This window comes from Corythoichthys intestinalis, chromosome 13 (genome assembly GCF_030265065.1).
Source record: "Corythoichthys intestinalis isolate RoL2023-P3 chromosome 13, ASM3026506v1, whole genome shotgun sequence".
NCBI classification, from domain to species: Eukaryota; Metazoa; Chordata; class Actinopteri; order Syngnathiformes; family Syngnathidae; genus Corythoichthys; species Corythoichthys intestinalis.
This window is the reverse complement of record NC_080407.1, coordinates 53,811,727-53,832,103: the sequence shown is the minus strand read 5'-3', so window position 1 is coordinate 53,832,103 and position 20,377 is coordinate 53,811,727. Positions and strand designations below refer to the sequence as shown.

At 41.5% G+C, this 20,377-nt stretch overlaps 1 protein-coding gene across 4 annotated transcripts; it reads right to left on the bottom strand.

Annotated features, from left to right (window-relative positions):
- Positions 1-203: 203 nt before the first annotated feature.
- si:ch73-71d17.2 (RPA-related protein RADX) lies at positions 204-20,363 on the bottom strand. 4 transcript variants are annotated; one of them, XM_057856302.1, is made up of 20 exons: positions 20,290-20,363; positions 19,465-19,558; positions 19,239-19,401; positions 17,374-17,465; positions 17,210-17,317; positions 16,877-17,043; positions 16,649-16,805; positions 14,162-14,273; positions 14,006-14,094; positions 12,259-12,375; positions 12,094-12,189; positions 11,868-12,023; positions 11,206-11,330; positions 11,014-11,111; positions 10,890-10,934; positions 10,783-10,826; positions 4,427-4,675; positions 2,268-2,411; positions 2,084-2,202; positions 204-1,623 (listed from the first exon to the last, which is right to left on the bottom strand). In XM_057856302.1, the coding sequence occupies exons 1-19, from the start codon at positions 20,350-20,352 to the stop codon at positions 2,084-2,086; spliced, it is 2,238 nt and encodes a 745-aa protein (XP_057712285.1). In that variant the 5' UTR covers positions 20,353-20,363; the 3' UTR covers positions 204-1,623. The 4 variants fall into 4 exon arrangements, with proteins under 4 accessions (XP_057712285.1, XP_057712286.1, XP_057712287.1 ...); XM_057856303.1 differs by lacking the exon at positions 204-1,623 and having other exon boundaries at positions 1,640-2,202; positions 10,890-10,931; XM_057856304.1 differs by lacking the exons at positions 204-1,623; positions 11,868-12,023 and having other exon boundaries at positions 1,640-2,202.
- Positions 20,364-20,377: the final 14 nt, after the last annotated feature.

Genomic DNA, 20,377 nt, shown 5'->3' with positions numbered 1-20,377 from the left:
GCAATAGTTATCTGCACATTTAGCATACATTTTTAAAAATAAAAATTAGCATTGAGGTGAGTCAGTGGCAGACAACGAGTTAATTATTTGAGTAAAATTAAGCCGTGAGAACTGTGTGAAGGTTGTTGATCTGCTTCGTTTTAGTGCTGTATAATGTAAAGTTCAAGGAAGTACCTTACAGAAATGCTAAATCCAATCCAAATTCTAGAAAACCCGATGAGGTAGGTGCGTAATTGGTTCAGGCACATTAATAAACAGCTGTTTTATTTTTATTGAACAAAATGTAAAAAACTTGAGTGCTACACATTTCCCCAAAGGACCAAGTGCAAACGTGCTAACACAAAACATAAACTAACAAATACAGTATGTGAACAAAGTTTGCCTTTAACCTTAAGCCAAAATATCACGGTCGGTATGAAGATAAGTATTGACTTATACTGACTTTAAGTGTATTGGTTCAGCCAACACTGTTCAATTCAAACTTTTGTTTTTAAAAAATTACTACAGAAACATTATGAAAACTTCCAGAAAAAATATCCAGATTTCATGAGCAAATTTAAATTGCATTATTTGAACATAAATTATATCAACATGTACAATAAACATAAGCTTGATAATCATCTCTTAACTATCCAGGAATTAAAACAAAAAAACATTTGTCTTAAGATCACTCAACCTTGTCTGAATAAAGAAATTAAATATAACTGAAAATATTATCAGGGAATCACAAAAATAAATAAAAATGGAACCGTCCTTCAGGTAAAGCACAGCCAAACTCAACAAAAAATTGAAAGCTCCGGTGGGCTGCTTTAAGACCACATGAATAAAATAAAAAGTACAATTGGGGAACAATTGGACACTTCCAAGCAGCTTCCTACTCGAGTTTTGCGGTTAGGAAGTTCACACAGTTTAATTGTTATGCTAACTCTGATGTGAGTCGGACTTTCACTAGCAAAATTAGTGGTGTGTTCCCCAATTCCACAACATTGGAATCTTTTAACAGTTCTTACAGTGGCTGCTGCTGGCTGAAAAAAAAACCTTATACCTAATATCTCTAATATCTAATGTGTATGTGTGTGTGTGTGTGGGGGGGTAATAAATGTGGTCCTTTTGGTAAGCCTAAATCCACAGCCACAGCTCAACATTATTACCATCAGAACAAGATAATTGAATTATTTTCCATAAAAAGGACACGTGTATGACTCGTACCATGTTTACATTACACGTACACTCTTTCTCAACACAGACAGTTGCCAGAGAGGAAAAAAAAACACCACGTTTTACCACCGCTAGACACACTAAACACGCTGGAGTTGACTCTCGTAGCTAGCAGGAAATGTTCATGTCAGTGTTTCCTCACCTTTAAGTTTGTATAAATGCGAAATCATATTGGAGGTATTGCCTCTTCGGCAGCCACCCTCTGCAAACATGTTTTACATATCAGTTAGGCCTCCTCCTCTCAGCCGTGGCCATCTGTAACTTTTCCGTAGCCGAAGTATTCCCAAACCAGCGATTTCGTTTTCTTTGATCGGGGAAAGAGTTTCACCTCCTCCAGGCATCTTGTAGCACAGCTGTCTCACTGACACTGAGCAACAACCAGTGGGGAAGGGTTGAACCTTGCAGCTGCATTTTTGGGACATAAAAAAATAGCTAATGCCGTAGCGACGGTATGACGGAGAATTTTTGCAGGTTTGAAACCATAACGTTTTCATACCATGCACGATACACCTTGAAACCGGTAATCAGCAGTTGTCTAATTGTAACGTTCTGGAGAGATTTGTACATTACAAAAATGCTAAATACAAAATAAATTCTAGAAAACTCAGGTAGGTGCATGTTTAGTTCAGGCACATCAATAAACAGCTGTGTTTTATTTTTACTGCACAAAATGTAGAAAACATGAACGTATCAAAGGGCGCAACAAATTTTCACAAAGGACAAAGTGCAAATGTGCTAATACAAAACATAACCTAACAAATACAGTATATGAACAAAGTGTAAACGCGCTCATACAAAAGAGAGAAGAACAAATATATGAACAAAGTGCAAAAAAAACGCTCTCCAAAACCTAGCTAGAACTTACTCAAATAATGAAACCTCGGCTGAGGACCACCTCGGTCGTGTCGCCACCCAAGTGACACATCTCCAGTACACAAAGCATTTTTTTGTTAGCTAGCTGTTGGCCCATCCTTATAAGGTCATCTAGTGGAGAGAGACGACAATTACGGTCGCGTTTCAGATCGTGTCGTACAGTCGACGGTACGCACCTGGAGTTGGTGGAAGCGTGTGTGTGGAGAATGCCCCATTAGCCAAAATGGAGGCCCAAGTGTTCTCATGGGCACAGCCGCGTGGAGAGAGTGGGGTACGCTGCGGCAGGAAGACTGCTGATACACACAGATGTTCTGGCAGAACTGGTGGAAGATTAGTCGAAAAGAAACGTGCCTGTGGATCTTGTAGAGATATTTGTTCCCACATATTTGTTCATTTTACTTGATATACAGTGGGGCAAATCAGTATTTAGTCAACCACCAATTGTGCAAGTTCTCCTATTTGAAAAGCTTAGAGGCCTGTAATTGTCAACATGGGAAAACCTCAACCATGAGGGATAGAATGTGAAAAAAAAAAAACCAGAAAATCACATTGTTTGACTTTTAAAGAATTTATTTCCAAATTAGAATGGGAAATAAGTATTTGGTCACCTACAAACAAGCAAGATTTCTGGCTGTCAAAGAGGTCTAACTTCTTCTAACGAGGTCTAACGAGGCTCCACTCGTCACCTGTTTTAACTCATTATCGGTATAAAAGACACCTGTCCACAACTTCAGTCAGTCACACTCCAAACTCCACTATGGCCAAGACCAAAGAGCTGTCGAAGGACACCAGAGACAAAATTGTAGACCTGCACCAGGCTGGGAAGACTGAATCTGCAATCGGTAAAAACGCTTGGTGTAAAGAAATCAACCGTGGGAGGAATTATTAGAAAATGGAAGACACCACTGATAATCTCCCTCGATCTGGGGCTCCATCACCCCGTGGCGTCAGAATGATAACAAGAACGGTGAGCAAAAAATCCCAGAACCACACGGGGGGACCAAGTGAATGACCAACAGAGAGCTGGGACCACAGTAACAAAGGCTACTATCAGTAACACAATGCGCCACCAGGGACTCAAATCCTGCACTGCCAGACCTGTCCCCCTGCTGAAGAAAGTACACGTCCAGGCCAGTCTGCGGTTCGCTAGAGAGCATTTGGATGATCCAGAAGAGGACTGGGAGAATGTGTTATGGCCAGATGAAACCAAAATAGAACTTTTTGGAAGAAACACAGGTTCTCGTGTTTGGAGGAGAAAGAATACTGAATTGCATCCGAAGAACACCATACCCACTGTGAAGCATGGGGGTGGAAACATCATGCTTTGGGGCTGATTTTCTACAAAGGGACCAGGACGACTGATCTGTGTAAAGTAAAGAATGAATGGGGCTATATATCGAGAGATTTTGAGTGAAAATTTCCTTCCATCAGCAAGGGCTTTGAAGATGAGACGTGGCTGAGTCTTTCAGCATGACAATGATCCCAAACATCCAGCTAGGGCAACAAAGGAGTGTCTTCGTAAGAAGCATTCCAAGGTCCTGGAGTGACCTAGCCAGTCTCCAGATCTCAACCCCATAGAAAATCTGTGGAGGGAGTTGGAAGTCCGTGTTGCCCAATGACAGCCCCAAAACATCACCGCTCTAGACGAGATCTGCATGGAGGAATGGGCCAAAATACCAGCAACAGTGTGTGAAAAGCTTGTGAAGAGTTACAGAAAACGTTTGGCTTCCGTTACTGCCAACAAAGGGTACATAACAAAGTATTGAGATGAAATTTTGGTATTGACCAAATACTTATTTTCCACCGTGATTTGCAAATAAATTCTTTAAAAATCAAAAAATGTGATTTTCTGTTTTTTTTCCCCCACATTCTGTCTCTCATGGTTGAGGTTTACCCATGTTGACAATTACAGTCTAATATTTTCAAGTGGGAGAACTTGCACAATTAGTGGTTGACTAAATACTTATTTGCCCCACTGTAATCCTTCACATATTGTTTTGTCTTCTGACTTTATTTGGAATGAGATAAGAGTGCAGCTATCAGCTTCTTCTCTGAGGCGAGGTCAAAGCCGAGAACATAACATACTGTATAAACCCTAGCAAAAAGTATGGAACCAAAAAAACGTGAGCAAAAAGCTGCTTAGAGAGGACCCAAGTCTGTGTGTGTCAGTCAATTTTCAAGTTGATTTATTTGTGTACATGCAGGTTATGCTGTTATGTCGTCCCTACCGATGTTGAGACCAAACCTAGGATCTTCGCTGACCAGGAACTAAACAGGCTGTGTTAGCATGGTGTTTTGTTGGCTAATAATTGAAAAACGATGACGCTCTCTTTACCTCTTAGCGTGAGAGTGTAGTAGTCGTCGCAGCAGAATACGGCGTCACGGGGGAGGGTTCCTCCCATGGTCACCGTCGCCGCCTGTTGGATGCTTCCGTCGCAGCGCATGGTCAGCGTCTCCGCCGCTACAGGCGGGAAATCGGGCACGGTGGGGCGGGTGACAGAAGACTGGTCATCCCGGTCGTCTGTGTCGTCCGAGTCCGAGTCGGTATTTTGGAGAAACTCCAAGCTAGCTTCAAATAGAATGGCTGACAAACACGATGTCTGTGAGATATGGCGATGGTACTGCGAATACAGAAGACAGCCAATTCAGACTTTGTCACGTCAAATCCATTTTTACTGGGAGGGCTAGCCACATCCAAAAATAATTGCTCTTTTCTTAATCAAATTTTCTACTTTGTTTTTTATTGATAATATTTTCATGTACCGTTGTGAAAGAATATTCATGCTTATAAAACACATAACTGCTGTGATACCATATTAATTTGTGAGGCTGTATCCACATGTATTTCTTTGAACATAATACAAAGAGTTTCTGTCGACTGCCTTATCTGATTTCACTCCCTCTCGTACCAGCTACGGCTAAGTTCTCAAGGTCATAACTCATTATGTTTTTCTGTGGAAAACCACCAGTTGAGATTTAAGTTTCACTTTCGTTTTCGTAGGTATCATTTGACAGTAAGCATCCTTGGGTAACACCCTTTAAACATTAGAAGTAGAGATGTCCCGATCACGTCATTTTCAAAGTATCGGAATCGGCAAAAAAATATCGGCCATGCCTTTTTTTAATTTTTTTTTTTTTTTTAATGAAATCGTTTTCTAATTGTATTTAACGTTACAGACATAATGTTACACTCATCCAGAGTATTTAGTTTAGTCTTAAGGTAGGGTTATCAAATTTATCCCGATAACGACTGTAATTAATTAAAAAAAAAAAAGTATCACGTTAATAAATTTAACACAATTAATGCATGCGCTGCACGACCCACTCACGCATTGACGCGCTCCATTTGTAATGGCGCCGTTTTACCTAAATAGAGAGATAAATATAATGAGTAAGTATAATTAGTAGAATGAATTTTGGCAGCCTTTGGAGCCTTTTTTAAATTGGCTAGAGCCTTACAATCCCTCTCCCTACAATTAGAAATATCATGGGAAGCAATGTGGGAAAGCAAGGTAGCAATTGATTTTTTTCTTAAAACCTTATGTTATTTCCCAATGCAGAGAAGATATGTCCATTGGTAGCACTACGCACAGTCATGGTTCTACTTCCCATCATGCATTTGGGCATGGCTACTGTATCATTTACTGAAAGCTCAACAAATACACTAGATGGCAATATTTAGTCACAATATACAAAGTCACAAGTCTTTCTATCCGTGGATTCCTCTCACAGAATGAATGTTAACAATGTAAATGCCATCTTGAGGATTTATTGTCATAATAAACAAATACAGATGTACTGTATGTTGAATGTATATATTTGTCTGAGTTTTATTCATTTTTTTCTTAATGCATTGCCAAAATGTATATAATCGGGAAAAATTATCGGGAATGATTGGAATTGAATCGGGAGGGAAAAAAAGCAATCGGATCGGGAAATATCGGGATCGGCAGATACTCAAACTAAAACGATCGGATCGGGAGCAAAAAAACATGATCGGAACAACCCTAATTCGAAGCTAAAAAACACATCTTTTTCAGGGCTGCCAATAATTATGGAGGGCACTGTATATTCCAGTGTGACTTATATACAGGCATGAAAATGGGTCAGGGGTTAAAAAGCTGAGAAGGGTGTGGAGGAAATATGTTCCAGTACACTGTATTGTACACCCCAACAAAATACTGAGCTCTGTCGACCCACACTGTGTTTCAGCAGGGCCATGCAGAGACCGGTGGAGGGGCGGATGCTTGTAGATCAAAAGGGGCACATGAACAAGTATTTAATACACCTTAAAACAACATAACTTAAATTTTAACCAGCTTTAGATAATAATTGGCTGCGACTGTGACATACTTTAATTGGGAGGGGGCAACAGTGAATAGAAATCAAAACTGTCATCAACACTTTCTGGCTGTGACTCAGTCAGTCTGCCTCTTTTCTTCCTTCAACCTCTGCATCAAAACTTCCTTCCTCAACTTGTTCATCTGAGAACAAACCACATCAGATGGTCACTGAGCCACCAACAGCACAGTTTTCTTAAAACTATTATTTCATTATTATCCATACTTAACAACTCTAGCACCTAATGATTAATAAAGCAATGACATAAAAATCTTATAGAAAAATAACATTGTAATTGTGTTTATAATTGGATTTAATACCCGACTGTCCTTGCAAACTTGTTCTTACCAGGTCTGCTATTCACCCAGCTGATGAGGTATCCACTGCCTTTAGCAGCCTCATATAACTCCTTTTTTATCCCTCAATCTCCCTTCCCTACGACGCATGTCTAGGTAATGAAATATAAATATTTAAAAAAACAAACAGACTCCCCGGTGGCTTTTAGTTTTAAAGCTTTCTTAATTTCTTTCTCACTCAATAACGATGGAGTTAGATTTGTGTTTTTATTATTCAATCAAAAAACAAAGTTACTTCTATCAAAAACAAAGTTGCTTCAATCAATATACAGTATATACTTTTAATCCCAAAAAGTAGCTTCAATAAAAAAAAAAAAGTTTTTGATTGCAATAATAAATTTGAGACAAAAAAAGCATTTGAAAACTATTTTTCTTGATTGAAACAAATTTTTCCATTTAAGTAATGTTTTGCGTTTGGGCCACATTTTGGCTAGGACATTTGTGTCTTTATTATTCAATCAAATAAGTTGCTTCAAACAAAAAAATATATATAACTAGGCCTGCAAGCAGGACTGAACGGGCCCTCGCAATCTAGCGCAACTCGGACGTCATGCAACTCGGACAGTGTGCAGGTCAGGGTGGTGGCAGATCGTCCTCTCTAATCATCTCATTAGAGCCTAACATGCGCGAAAGTTGCCTCTTTACATTCACACACCTAAGAGATAAAAACCCCTATTGGACAGAGGACTACAAAAAAGGAGCGAATAAAGGGTCATCACAGCAACAGACAGAGACATGTGGACATGAGCCGTAAAATAAGTATTTTAAAAGGTCTTGAAACTACAATGACCAACCTGAAAAGAACTGGACATATATTTTAAAATATGAGTGACTTTCTATTGCTACTAGTTGGCGCTGTAGGGTTGATGCAAATGACCCCTACAGGACCCTTCAGACTATGACTCAACAAGCACGATATGTTTGGCGCAGATATGTTGTAGAAGTTATGACTGTTCAAAATTGTGGTGAGACGAAATGGCTTCAGTCATTTTTACTTCTCCTGTTGGACCCTTCTGCTTCAACCAAACCTCAGTATTTTTCATCAGGCACCTGAACACATGTCTTAAGGCTTCCCTGATGCAGGTTTGAGGTGAATAGATTTTTTTTCCTTGGAGGAGGAGCCTGTTTCGTAAAAAAGGCATTTCCTGTTCCCACTAGGGGGCGCTAGGCCTAATGAGTAATATTTCAATGCACTCGTGTTAAGGGTGGGATCCCGCACATACATGCCAGATATGAAAAAGATTGAACGTTGTTTCAAGGAGCTATTAGTCCTTTACTGAATTTGTCATTTTGCCGAAAAAATGGCCGACTTTGGCACCACGCCCAGGTCAGACCCATGAATGAAAACGCACCATTTTGAAAAGTTTAGATTTCATATGTCTCCTGAATTGTCTAACCAATTTTGAAGATGATCCAACTGATTCCCTCTGTGACAAGGTCTCAAATGTGCACCCTGTTAATTGATAAAAATTTCACATTCGATCCAAAATACCCGATTTCCTGTTGGGTTTGGAATATGGGTGCAAGAGACTTTTTGGAGCAGTTTTGCACAAGGTATCGACTCCCCAAATTTCATTGCTCTACGTTAAAAAAACCTAAATGGAAACGCCTTTTTGAAAAATTCAAGGGGGCGCCACTGAGCCATTTTGTTACAGTTTTTGTAACGTTGCAAGATTATCGAAATCCACACAAAGCCGCATGTATGTGGAAAATTTGGTGAGTTTTCGTGCATGTCCAGGCCTCCAAATGTAAACTGGACGAGAAATGGACAGAAATTTCACATTCGATCCAAAATACCCGATTTTCTGTTGGGTTTGGAATATGGGTGCAAGAGGCTTTTTTGAGCAGTTAGGCATAAGGTATCTACTCCCCAAATTTCATTGCTCTACGTTGAAAAAACCCAATAGGAAAGGCCTTTTTTAAAACTCCTTTCTGTCGCCACTAGTTGGCACTGTAGAGTTGATGCAAATGACCCCTACAGGACCCTTCAGGGTATGACTCTCAACAAGCATGGGAAGTTTGGCGCAGATATGTTGTATATCTGCTGAGTTATGACTGTTCAAAGTATTTTGCGAGACAAATTGTTGACGATCATTTTCACTTTCATGTTTGGACCCCTCCGCTTCAACGAAACCTCAATATTTTTCATCAGGCACCTGAACACAGGTCTTAAGGCTCCCCTGATGCAGGTTTGAGGTCAACAGATTTTTTTCCCTTGGAGGAGGAACCTGTCTCGTAAAAAAAGGCATTTCCTGTTCTCACTAGGGGGCGCTAGGCCTAATGGGTAATATATCAATGCAGTCGTGTTCAGGCTGGGATACCGCATATACATGGCAGATATGAAAAAGATTGAAAGTTGTGTCAAGGAATTATTAGTCATTTACTGAATTCGGTGTTTTGCCGAAAAAATGGCCGACTTTGGCACCACACCCAGGTCAGACCCGTGAATGAAAACACACCATTTTAGAAACTTAAGATCTCATATGTCTCCTGAACAGTCTCACCAATTGTGAAGATGATCCAACTAACTCCCTCGGCGAAAAGGTCTCAAATGTGCACCCTGTAAATCGATAAAAATTTCATATTCGATCCAAAATAACCGATTTCCTGTTGGATTTGGAATATGGGTGCCAATGCTTTTTTGAAGCGGTTTTAGACAAGGTATAGACTCCCCAAATTTCATTGCTCTACGCTGACAAACCCTAATGTTATAGGCCAATTTTAAAATTTCAAGGGGGCGCCACTGAGCCATTTTGTTACATTTTTTTGCAACGTTGTTAAATTATCGAAATTTACAATTTTCCGCACGTATGTGCAAATTTTGGTGACTTTTTGCGCATGTTCAGGCCTCCAAATTGGCCGTTTTCATTTGCCCTGAAAAAAAAAATAAAATAAAAAAAATAATCCTTTGCAAAACAATAGGGCCTTCGCACGCCTAGTGCTCGGGCCCTAAAAAGAAAAACTTTGCACATGTGCCAATCACCGTTTACCAAAGCCTGAGAGGGTTTGAGTAGACTCACTATGAAGCTTTTAATAAAGCCAAGCATTTTCTAACTACTTTATTCTTGTTTAAAAATAATTCGGTGGGGCAGTAACATGTTTAAAACTTATCATAATTCTTACATTTTGAAGTGCTTGAAAACCATTTATAAATGATACTTTGGTGAAAAAAGTGAAAAAACGTCATATATATATATGTATCTTTTTTCCACTGTAAAATCTGAATAAATGTATTGAACACGCACAAAAAAATGGGGGGTGGGGGTGGGGGGTTGGGGCGCTACTTCGCGGTTTTCACTTACTGCGGCGGGTTCTGGTCCCCATTAACCCCGAAAAACAAGGGATCCCTGTATTTCTGAAAAGCTTTAAGAAGCAGGACTCATTCCCACCACTCGTCGGGCCGCTGTTGTGCCGACACTGGCCGTCAGCTCAAATCCAAGCCGAAAATAACGCGTCTCCGGCGGACGACGGGAGCGATGTGAGGCGGCCCCTCCATCCGAGAGAATGCCGCTTAATTCGACTCAACAGTGTGTTTCTTCGTTTATATTACCGCTAAATACACAAGCTTGACGCCAATTTAACGGGAGCTATTTTTTTCATGGGAGATTTGGCTAGCTCTGGCAGTGTTCAACTTAAGCTGCAACGAATGGCAGTAACTTTAATCACATGATGATAATAATAATAATTAAATAAAACCTCCCGACCCCCCCCCCCCCCCTCCTCCCAAAAAGAATTTCTCCTCGGATCTACGCAATTCACGTAGGTCGCCCTTTTTGACTTCAAAACGGCGAATTTCGCCGAAAGGTGAGAGATTTTCATGCCTGTATATATGTTTTTTCCTTTTTATTGCGCATTTTTTGGCTGGTGCGACTGTATACTCATGTGCGACTTATAGTCCGAAAAATACGGTATGTGTTCCGCCAGTGTTTTATGCATATTTGATCAATGTAAATGTAAGCATCACGGGGCTAAAGCAATTGTGTTTCTCAAGCACCTGTGTTGCTCCTGGCTTGGGGTTGAACGGTCGCAGTAGGGCGTCTAAGGAGATAAAGGGACAATGTTAAGTCTCTGGATGGGTGCTCCACCGACAATGAGTCTCACCCCTTTTGCGGCGATTCCATGAAGAGCTTCCTTTTACACAAGCTGCTGAAGAAAAAACAAAACAAAAAAAACATTCCTGTATTGCCAGAATAGATGTGAACTTCCAGGCTGGGAACGTTCTTACCTGGCACTGATGGGGGACGGCTGAGGTGTTGACTGCGGCCAAGAAGAGGAGGAGGGCGAGGATGAAAAGCCATCTCGCCAGAAGATGCAAAGCTCCTCCTAAAGGAGAGGTGTCAAACAAGAACCCAATTTTAAGCCCACAAACCCACGTGAAAGTTAAATCATGGTGTTTGTCGCCAGAAACGATAGATACCTCCCCCCGGCGACAATGCGTAACCATGGTGACGGTGGCCTGGATACAGAAGGTTTTACGCTCCCTGTAACAAAGTTTCTTCATCTCCCACTGAAGCTCGCTCCCTTGGACGATAGGGGGCGCCCCTGACAAAGTGAGGGAGAAATGAACAGAGAAAAACAACATACAAGTTTACCATTTTTTTGTAAAGCCTGGCGGGGCGCCAGGCTTATTTCGCCCCTCCTCCGCGATGTCAACTGTCATCTCATGGGCTCAGTGACAGATTGTCACTCATTGGCTTACTGGTCATTTTAAAAATTTGACAGAAACATGTTTATAAGAACAAAGCCGTTGACGGCACTAGATATCCAATTCATTTTGACTATAAAATGGCATTGTATTGGCACTAAAAAAGTGAACATGCTTTCTTTTAATTACCGCCCGTTAACGCAATAATTTTGACAGCCCTTATATGAACTAAATTTTTTTTCCTGCTGAAAGAAGAGAGTCTAATCTTTCTTTTGGTGGGTTCCATGTTTATATAGCAATAGAACAGAATTTTCTGTGGGCCTTGCAAAATCAGTCAAAATCCAGTAAAACGGCCGGGAGCGAAGGGGGTTGCTCCGGTGAAAATGGCTGTGAGTGAATGAGTTTATATATACACGTGAAAACGGTAGGCTGACCTTGCCAGCCCCTCATGTACGTTTCCAAGGAGGCGGGAGTGGGCGGGTACGTGAAAAAACCGCCGATCAAACCCGAGCGCCAAATGCGTTCGTGGTCTTGCCGCCTAACCCAGTCTCGGAGCCGCTGGACCGCCGCGTGTGTCATTTTGCCGACCCCTGTCAATCAAAGCCGCTTTTGACGCCGCTTCATGGAAGACGGCGACGTTGTCGCAGAAAGCGCCACTACCTGAGCAGTACAGCAACGTGTTCGGCGTGTTGGTCAAGTACCACAGTCCCTCTTCACTCCGGATGACTTTCAGACCACAACACACCACCGGCATCACTGCGCAAACATACCAGACTCAATAGCGTGCCTTTCGGTTCTCTCGTTTCTTTCCGTGCTTCATCTCACTTGGGTGGAGCTGGCGGTGAACGTCCGGCTGGGAGGTGGAGAAAAGCTGGATCCGGATTGGCTTAAAGCTGCGCCCGTCCTCCATGAACAGCCAGCGATACTCCAGCAGCAGCGTTCCTGGCCCAACAGTGTTTTTTGGCCATTTTTGAAATTTTGAAAAAATGCGTAAGCACCCCCCCTTACAAAACAGTCACAAATTGACTCCCCCAAAAAGTACTATTTTTTTGGGGCATATTTGGGTTGTGCCGAGAGTCCTGACGTGTTTTTGGAACTTTCCCAGCGCTCTCTGGCCCAAAAGTGTTTTTTGACCGTTTTTGAAATTTTGAAAAAACGCCTAAGCACCCCCCCTTACAAAAAAAGTCGAAAATGGACTTTTCCCAATAGTCAGTTTTTTTGGCATATTTGGGCGGTGCCGAGAGTCCTGATGTGTTTCTGGAACGTTTCCCTGTGCTCTCTGGCCCAAAAGTGTTTTTTGAACATTTTTGAAATTTTGAAAAAACGCGTAAGCACCCCCTCCCCTTACACAAAAGTCAAAAATTGATTCCCCCGAAAAGTACAATTTGTTTGCATATTTGGGCTGTGCCGAGCGTCCTGACATGTTTTTGGAACATTTCCCGGCGATCGCTGGCCCAAAAGTGGTTTTTGACCATTTTTGAAATTTTGAAAAAATGCGTAAGCACCCCCCCTTACAAAAAAGTAAAAAATTGACTCCCCCGAAAAGTAATTTTTTGGCATATTTGGGCTGTGCCAAGAGTCCTGACGTGTTTTTGGAACGTTTCCCGGCACTCTCTGGCCCAAAAGTGTTTTTTGACCGTTTTTGAAATTTTGAAAAAATGCCTACGCAACCCCCCCTTACACAAAAGTCAAAAATTGATTACCCCGAAAAGTACAATTTGTTTGCATATTTGGGCTGTGCCGAGCGTCCTGACATGTTTTTGGAACATTTCCCGGCGATCGCTGGCCCAAAAGTGGTTTTTGACCATTTTTGAAATTTTGAAAAAATGCGTAAGCACCCCCCCTTACAAAAAAGTCAAAAATTGACTCCCCCAAAACGTACTTTTTTTTGGGGGGGGGGGGGCATATTTGGGGTGCGCCAAGAGTCTTGACGTGTTTTTGGAACGTTTCCCGGCACTCTCTGGCCCAAAAGTGTTTTTTGACCGTTTTTGAAATTTTGAAAAAACGCCTAAGCAACCCCCCCTTAAAAAAAAAAAAAGTCAAAAATGGGCTTTTCCCAATAGTCAGTTTTTTTGGCATATTCGGGCTGTGCCGAGAGTCCTGACATGTTTTTGGAACGTTTCCCGGTGCTCGCCGGCCCAAAAGTGTTTTTTGACCGTTTTTGAAATTTTGAAAAAATGCACAAGCACCCCTTTTTTGTCATATTTGGCCTGTGCCGAGAGTCCTGACGTGGTTTTGGAACGTTTCCTGGCACTCTCTGGCCCAAAAGTGTTTTTTGACCGTTTTTGAAATTTTGAAAAAAAAAACGCCTAAGCACCCCCCTTACAAAAAAAGTAAAAAATTGACTTTCCTTAAAAGTCCGTTTTTTTGGCATATTTGGGCTGTGCCGAGCGTCCTGACATGTTTTTGGAATGTTTCCCGGCGCTCGCTGGCCCAAAAGTGTTTTTTGACCATTTTTGAAATTTTGAAAAAACGCCTAAGCACCACCCTTACAAAAAAGTCATAAATTGACTTTCCCCAAAAAGTCCAATTTGAGTAAAGGCGAGGGCCTCGCTGACGCCGCGTGCCCCACCTTTTCTGATCCGCTCGGAGCGTCCGATGAAAACCAGCAAGCCGACCACGTCGCAGACGGTGTCGTGAGGGCAGTCCGGGAGTTGCTCGCTGTGATGGCGCAAAGCCACGGTGGGGTCAACAGCGGGATCAATTGCGATCAAAGACATGACCGTACCTGCCGCAGAAGCGCTCCAGGAATGTTTGCGACGGCACCATGTCAGACCACGTCTGTGTATCGGGGAGCACGGAGATGCGGGTTCTGGGGTGCTGGCTGTTTACACTGATCTCTATGGATAGACAATATCAAACCGGTCAGGAAGGCTGGCAGCAAATAAACAAATGCACTTCTTGATATATTGTGAGAAAAATATGTATTTGAATGCCCTGCGATTTTGCAAGTTCTCCAATTTACAAATAATTCACAAACTATTTGACAAAGCTCATGGTAAGGCTATTTGAAAACAGACTGGACTCACAGTTCAGTCTAAGCTGCACTAAAAGCTATAATGCTGGGGGAAGTACAGCCACTGAGTCCTATCCCCCGTTTCTCACCCTACCTACCACTTGTCTTTAATTTATTTCTCTTTTCTAATACATTGGGGCAAATAAGTATTTAGTCAACCACCAATTGTGCAAGTTTTCCAACTTGAAAATATTAGAGGCCTATAATTGTCAACATGGGTAAACCTCAACCATGAGACAGAATGTGGGGGGAAAAAAAACAGAAAATCACATTGTTTGATTTTTAAAGAATTTATTTGCAAATCATGGTGGAAAATAAGTCAATACCAAAAGTTCATCTGAATAATTTGTTATGTACCCTTTGTTGGCAATAACGGAGGCCAAACGTTTTCTGTAACTCTTCACAAGCTTTTCACACACTGTTGCTGGTATTTTGGCCCATTCCTCCATGCAAATCTCCTCTAGAGCAGTGATGTTTTGGGGCTGTCGATAGGCAACACGGACTTTCAACTCCCTCCACAGATTTTCTATGGGGTTGAGATCTGGAGACTGGCTAGGCCACGCCAGGACCTTGACACCATGTGGGGGGCCTGTTGACCAGGGAAAAGAAGCGGAGGGGGTGGGGGAGTCTATAGGATAAGGGATTGGGAGGGGTGGAGTGTACACAAATCAGCTCTGTGATCTAGAAATCAAGAATCGTGTGAATCCCTTGTGAGTGTAAGCCCGTCGGCAACCAACCCCACGTCGCCCCGTCGCCAATCCCGGCACCAGGGGCCCCAACCCGAGCGCACCCAATCACATCCAGCCGCGCGCAAGCCCCACCAAACACACGACAGCCATGCGGACGGGCGGCTTCAGAGTTGAAGTCTCTTTATTGATTTTTAAAAAAAATTATTATTATTTTTTAGATTTAAATTTAAATTATTTAAATTTTAGCCTATCAATGAGTTCAATTAGTGGTGTTTCCCCCACCTCCACAACATTGACGTCTTTTTACATGACTTACAGTGGCTGCTACTGCTTGTAAAAACACTTCTAATATCTCTTCTCTTTGAAGGGGGCGGAAGACGCAGCGGCATGTTGTGTTCCTGTCATGCTGTCAGTGGGGCAGTATGGGTGTGTGTGTGTGTGTGCGTCTGTGTGGTGGGCGGGGTGAAGTCATCAGCCAATCAAACGTGCGTTTGATATGCTAAATTTCATTGATTTGGGTGGATGCACTGCCCTCTAACGGCAACAGTGAATATGACAACTCATCTCACATGGCTGAATCCAGCTGCTCCCAGTTAAGACCAACATAAGTTAGGTTTTTGTTTGAGCACGCCTGTTTTAGGTTTGTTAATGACCATTTGAATATTCCAGAGGAGTCATGGGAGAAAGTCATGTGGTCATTGGAGAATCAAAATGGAACTTTTTGGTCTTAATTCCACTCAAAGTGTTTGGAGGAAGAAGAATGATGAGTACCATCCCAAGAACACCATCCCTACTGTGAAGCATAGGGGTGGTAGCATAATGCTTTGGGGGTGTTTATCCCCACACGGGACTGGATGACTGCACTGTTTTAAGGAGAGGATGACCAGGACAATTTATTGTGAGATTTTGGGGAATAACTTCCTTCCCTCAGTTAGAACATTGAAAATGGGGTCTTGACTGGGTATTGTAACATGATGATGGCCTGAAGCAGACAGCAAGAACAAATAAGGAGTGGCTTCATAAAAAGCATGTCAAGGTTCTGGAGGAGCTTAGCCAGTCTCCAGACTTAAACCCAATAGAAAATCTTTGGCGGAAGCTCAAACTCCGTGTTTCTCAGTGACAGTTCAAAAATCAGATTGATTTAGAGAAGATCTGTGTGGAGCAGTGGTGCAAAATCCCTGCTGCAGTGTGTACAAACCTGGTGAAAAATTACAGGAATTGTTTGACCTCTGTAAATGTAAACAAAGGCTCCGGTACCAAACATTGACATTGATTTTCTCAGGTGTTCAAATGCTTATTTAGAGCAATATAACACAAATAAATTGTTTAAAAAAAACATACACTGTGATATCTGGATTTCTTTTGTTTAGATTGTCTCTAACAGTGGACAAGCACCTACCATGAAATTTTCAAACCCGCCCATCATTTCCAAGTGGGAGAACTTGCAAAATCACTTGTTGTTCAAATACGTATTTTACGACTAATGGCTTTTCTTCATTTGTGTTTTTACCGATATCACTGCTGTCGGACCGGTAAAGCGGCTTGACCTGGAAGAGGGTCAGGCTGATGATGTGGCCGGGATTAAGGACGCAGTACCAATCCACACACATGCTTTCCCACAACACCAGAGCCACGCCTCCCGTGTGGTCGCACACCTGCAGCACCGCCTGCGCAGACACCAAGCATGAGCGAGACAACGCCGCTACCCGTTCCTCCGCGGCGGGTCAGCTTTACCAACCCGATAGGGGCAACTGCTGCGCCTTTCTGCTTTCCCGTAATACATTAAGTGCGACTTCTGCGTGATACGCACAATCATCTGTAAATTACAGATGGGATGAACGACCCACTCTTGATGCCTCAAAAATCCCTGGCGGAGGGCTTCTACAGTCACTCTGGGAAGCGGATCTGTGGACGAACCAAGAGCGAAGGGGTGGGGACAAAAGCAGTAAGTGCGGGAAATTAACCGAGGGAGGGAGAAACGGTAGAATGGCAAGAACAAGAAGAAAGTCTAGCAAGAAGGAGGGATCATGCATGTAGTGAGCATCAAGAGTCCGGTACGCGTTTCACTTACCTGTCTCCAGCGCTAGCTGCGGAGGTAGCTTCTTCCTCCAGGGGCTTCCCAAGAAGTCCACATTGTTCCACAGAGGGAGATAGACCATCCGATTAGCTAATATAGGACCTGAAGCACACGCACGTTTAACTTAAGCTTACAGGTGTGGGGCTCGGTTGGTTCACCTGACGTGCTGGAGCGGGTGATCCAGGGCAAATTGTCGCAATCGCCCTGGTCGCCTTCGGGCGCGCACACCTCCACGCTGTTCAGGATGAAGCTGAATAGTGGAGAGTTTTAATCATGTTACAGGGCTCTAGACTGCCCCCAAATGGGGGTACTTTGCGACTACAATAAGAGCCAACGCTCGTAAATAAATGTAAGCAATCTGGTGCGCACAAGAAACTATCTGGCAAACATTAGCATTACATAGCATTTAAGCGAACGGACATTTACTATGCAAGTTAGCCAATTGTTGTAAACCTAAGCATTAAATAGCATTAAAGCTAGCGGACGTTTGCTACGCAAGTTAGCCAATTGGTAAACATTAGCATTATATAGCATTTTAGCTCTCGGACTTTTGCTATGCAAGTTAGCCAATTCCAACAATTGGCTAACTTGCATAGCAAAAGTCTGCTAGCTTAAATGCTATATAATGCTAATGATATAACATTAGCGTTATATAGCATTTATTATTTATATAGCATAATGCTAATGATATAACATTAGCGTTATATAACATTTATTATTAATATAGCATTTAAGCTAGCTTAAATGCTATAATGGTAATGATATAACATTAGCGTTATATGGCATTTATTATTTACATAGCATTTAAGCTCTCATTTAAGTTACTCATTTAAGCTATCTTAAATGCTACATAATGCTAATGCTATAACATTAGCATTATAAAGCATTTAAGCCAATTGCAACTATGCAACAATTGGCTAAATTGCATACCAAATGTCTGCTATCTTAAATGCTATATAATGCTAATGATACAACATTAGCATTATATAGCATTTATTATTTATATAGCATTTTAGCTCTCATTTAAGCTAGCTTAAATGCTATATAATGCTAATGAAATAACATTAGAATTATATAGCATTTATTATTATTATTATTATTATATGGCATTTAAGCTAGATGGCATTTAAGCTAGCTTAAATGCTATATAATGCTAATGATATAACAATAGCATTGTATAACATTTACTATTATTATTATATAACATTTAAGCTCTCATTTAAGCTAGCTTCAATGCTATATAATGCTAATGCTATAACATTAGCATTATATAGCATTTAAGCCAACTGCAACAATGCAACAACTTGCTTAGTTCCATAGCAAAAGTCTGCCAGCTCAAATGCTATATAATGCTAATGTTTACCAGATTGCTTAAATTTATTTTATTTCTGTCATTGTCCCTTTTAAGGGCTATGTAGCGACTATTAGATTGCGTTTTTTTTTGCTTTGTTTTGTTTTTTTTGCTGACAAACTCCTTCACGGTTAAATCGACTATTTTCCGGTAATATAACGAGCTGATTAGCTGATTAGCCGAGGGAAAATACAACAGAAGAAAAGGACTTCCGGGCCACTTCCAGGAGAGCGAGACTCATTTTTAACAGATCTTATGTTTATTGAGTGAATGCACTGAGTTTGTCGTTTTTTTAGTCGCATCGGAGATGCAATTGTTGGCTGGTTTCAACAATGTACATCTAAAATATAATGCCTCCTAGAATGCATTGCGGCGCTACAGGTCTAAATAACAATCAAAATGCATGTTCTGTGCTAACTGTTTCTTCAGTTACTGTTCCAGTTGTTTCATTAATTGCTAGTTATGGTATTTTGGTAACACATTTGACAGTGGTGCCATAACACTGTCATAAGACCATCATAAATATGACATAACATTGCCACGAGCATTAATGAATGCTTATGACAGATGCCATTTTGTGTCACTGTGCTCCCAGTAAAAAATCTTAATCTGGAGCCCTGATGTTGCTGCCTTTTTACCCTACGCCCAAAAGCTGACTGGTCGGTTTCCTACCTTTTAACCGTCACTGGCAAATCAAGAGGGAGCAGGGCTGCGTTCCGCACGGCCACCCCCCGCCGCAGGACATTCTTCTCCACCAAACTGTTGAGCCTGGGATCCAGAGCGACGCTTATGCGGCAGTCGCCGTCGCAGAGGACCACGTCGTAAAAGTCGGCTCCTGGACGCGGGAGCCGACCGTATCAGTTGACGTAGAGTCATGGAAAAAGGGCGGCGTACTCACCGATGAGGATGATGTTGTGGAAGTATACAAAGTAGCTCGGGTCCCTTGTGTAGCGGTACACATCCAAAACATGGAGCATCTCCCTGCAAACCACCTGGCAAATTTTCAAATTTATTTTCATAGTCGCAATATGTATTTTAGTCATTACATATTATTTGTAGTAATCAGAAAAACAATATATTTTATTCATATTTTTGCCGTCAATGGTTGATAAAGAGTTCAAAGATAATTTTACTCTTTTTTTTTTTTTTAATTGAAAAGTTTTTCGAGTTACAGGACCTCCCAAGTAATGACACATCGCTCCACTAGATGGCAGCATTAAACGTCACAAAATCCCGCCACAAACATTATTGATTGAAGAATACATTTTTAAACGTTTCTTTGAAAACCCACCCAAAAATGTATCCGTAAAGACAATATTTTGAAGAATTTTAAGTGTCAGATTTTTTTCTGGGTCTTTATTTCATTCTTTCAGTTCCAGCCATTATTATTATTTTGTTATAAAGTAGATAATATCATATTCACTATGCCAAATGAAAACGAGTTCGTCAGAAAATTGTGCTTTGAGCCTCAAATTCATTTGAAAAAGTGACAAGTTTATTTATTTAGCCTCAAATCTGCAAAAGAACACAAAAGGAGTGAAAAAAGTCAGGAAAAGATAAAATTATTAGGGTTGTCCACCTGTTATTATTGGCACCGCTAGCTTAAATATTCTCACAGCCGTCGCCGCTTTACGTGACATTAAGAGAATAAAGGCTCAATTTAAAGCGGATTTTCTTATTAAATATGCCATATTCTTATTTAATATACACAAGAAACAGGCACCTGGTTCCGCACACTCGCTGCCCGACTCATAGTTCGGCGTAGGACGCAGTCGCTAGCCGACATGTTGGCGCTGAAAAGGCTCACGTAA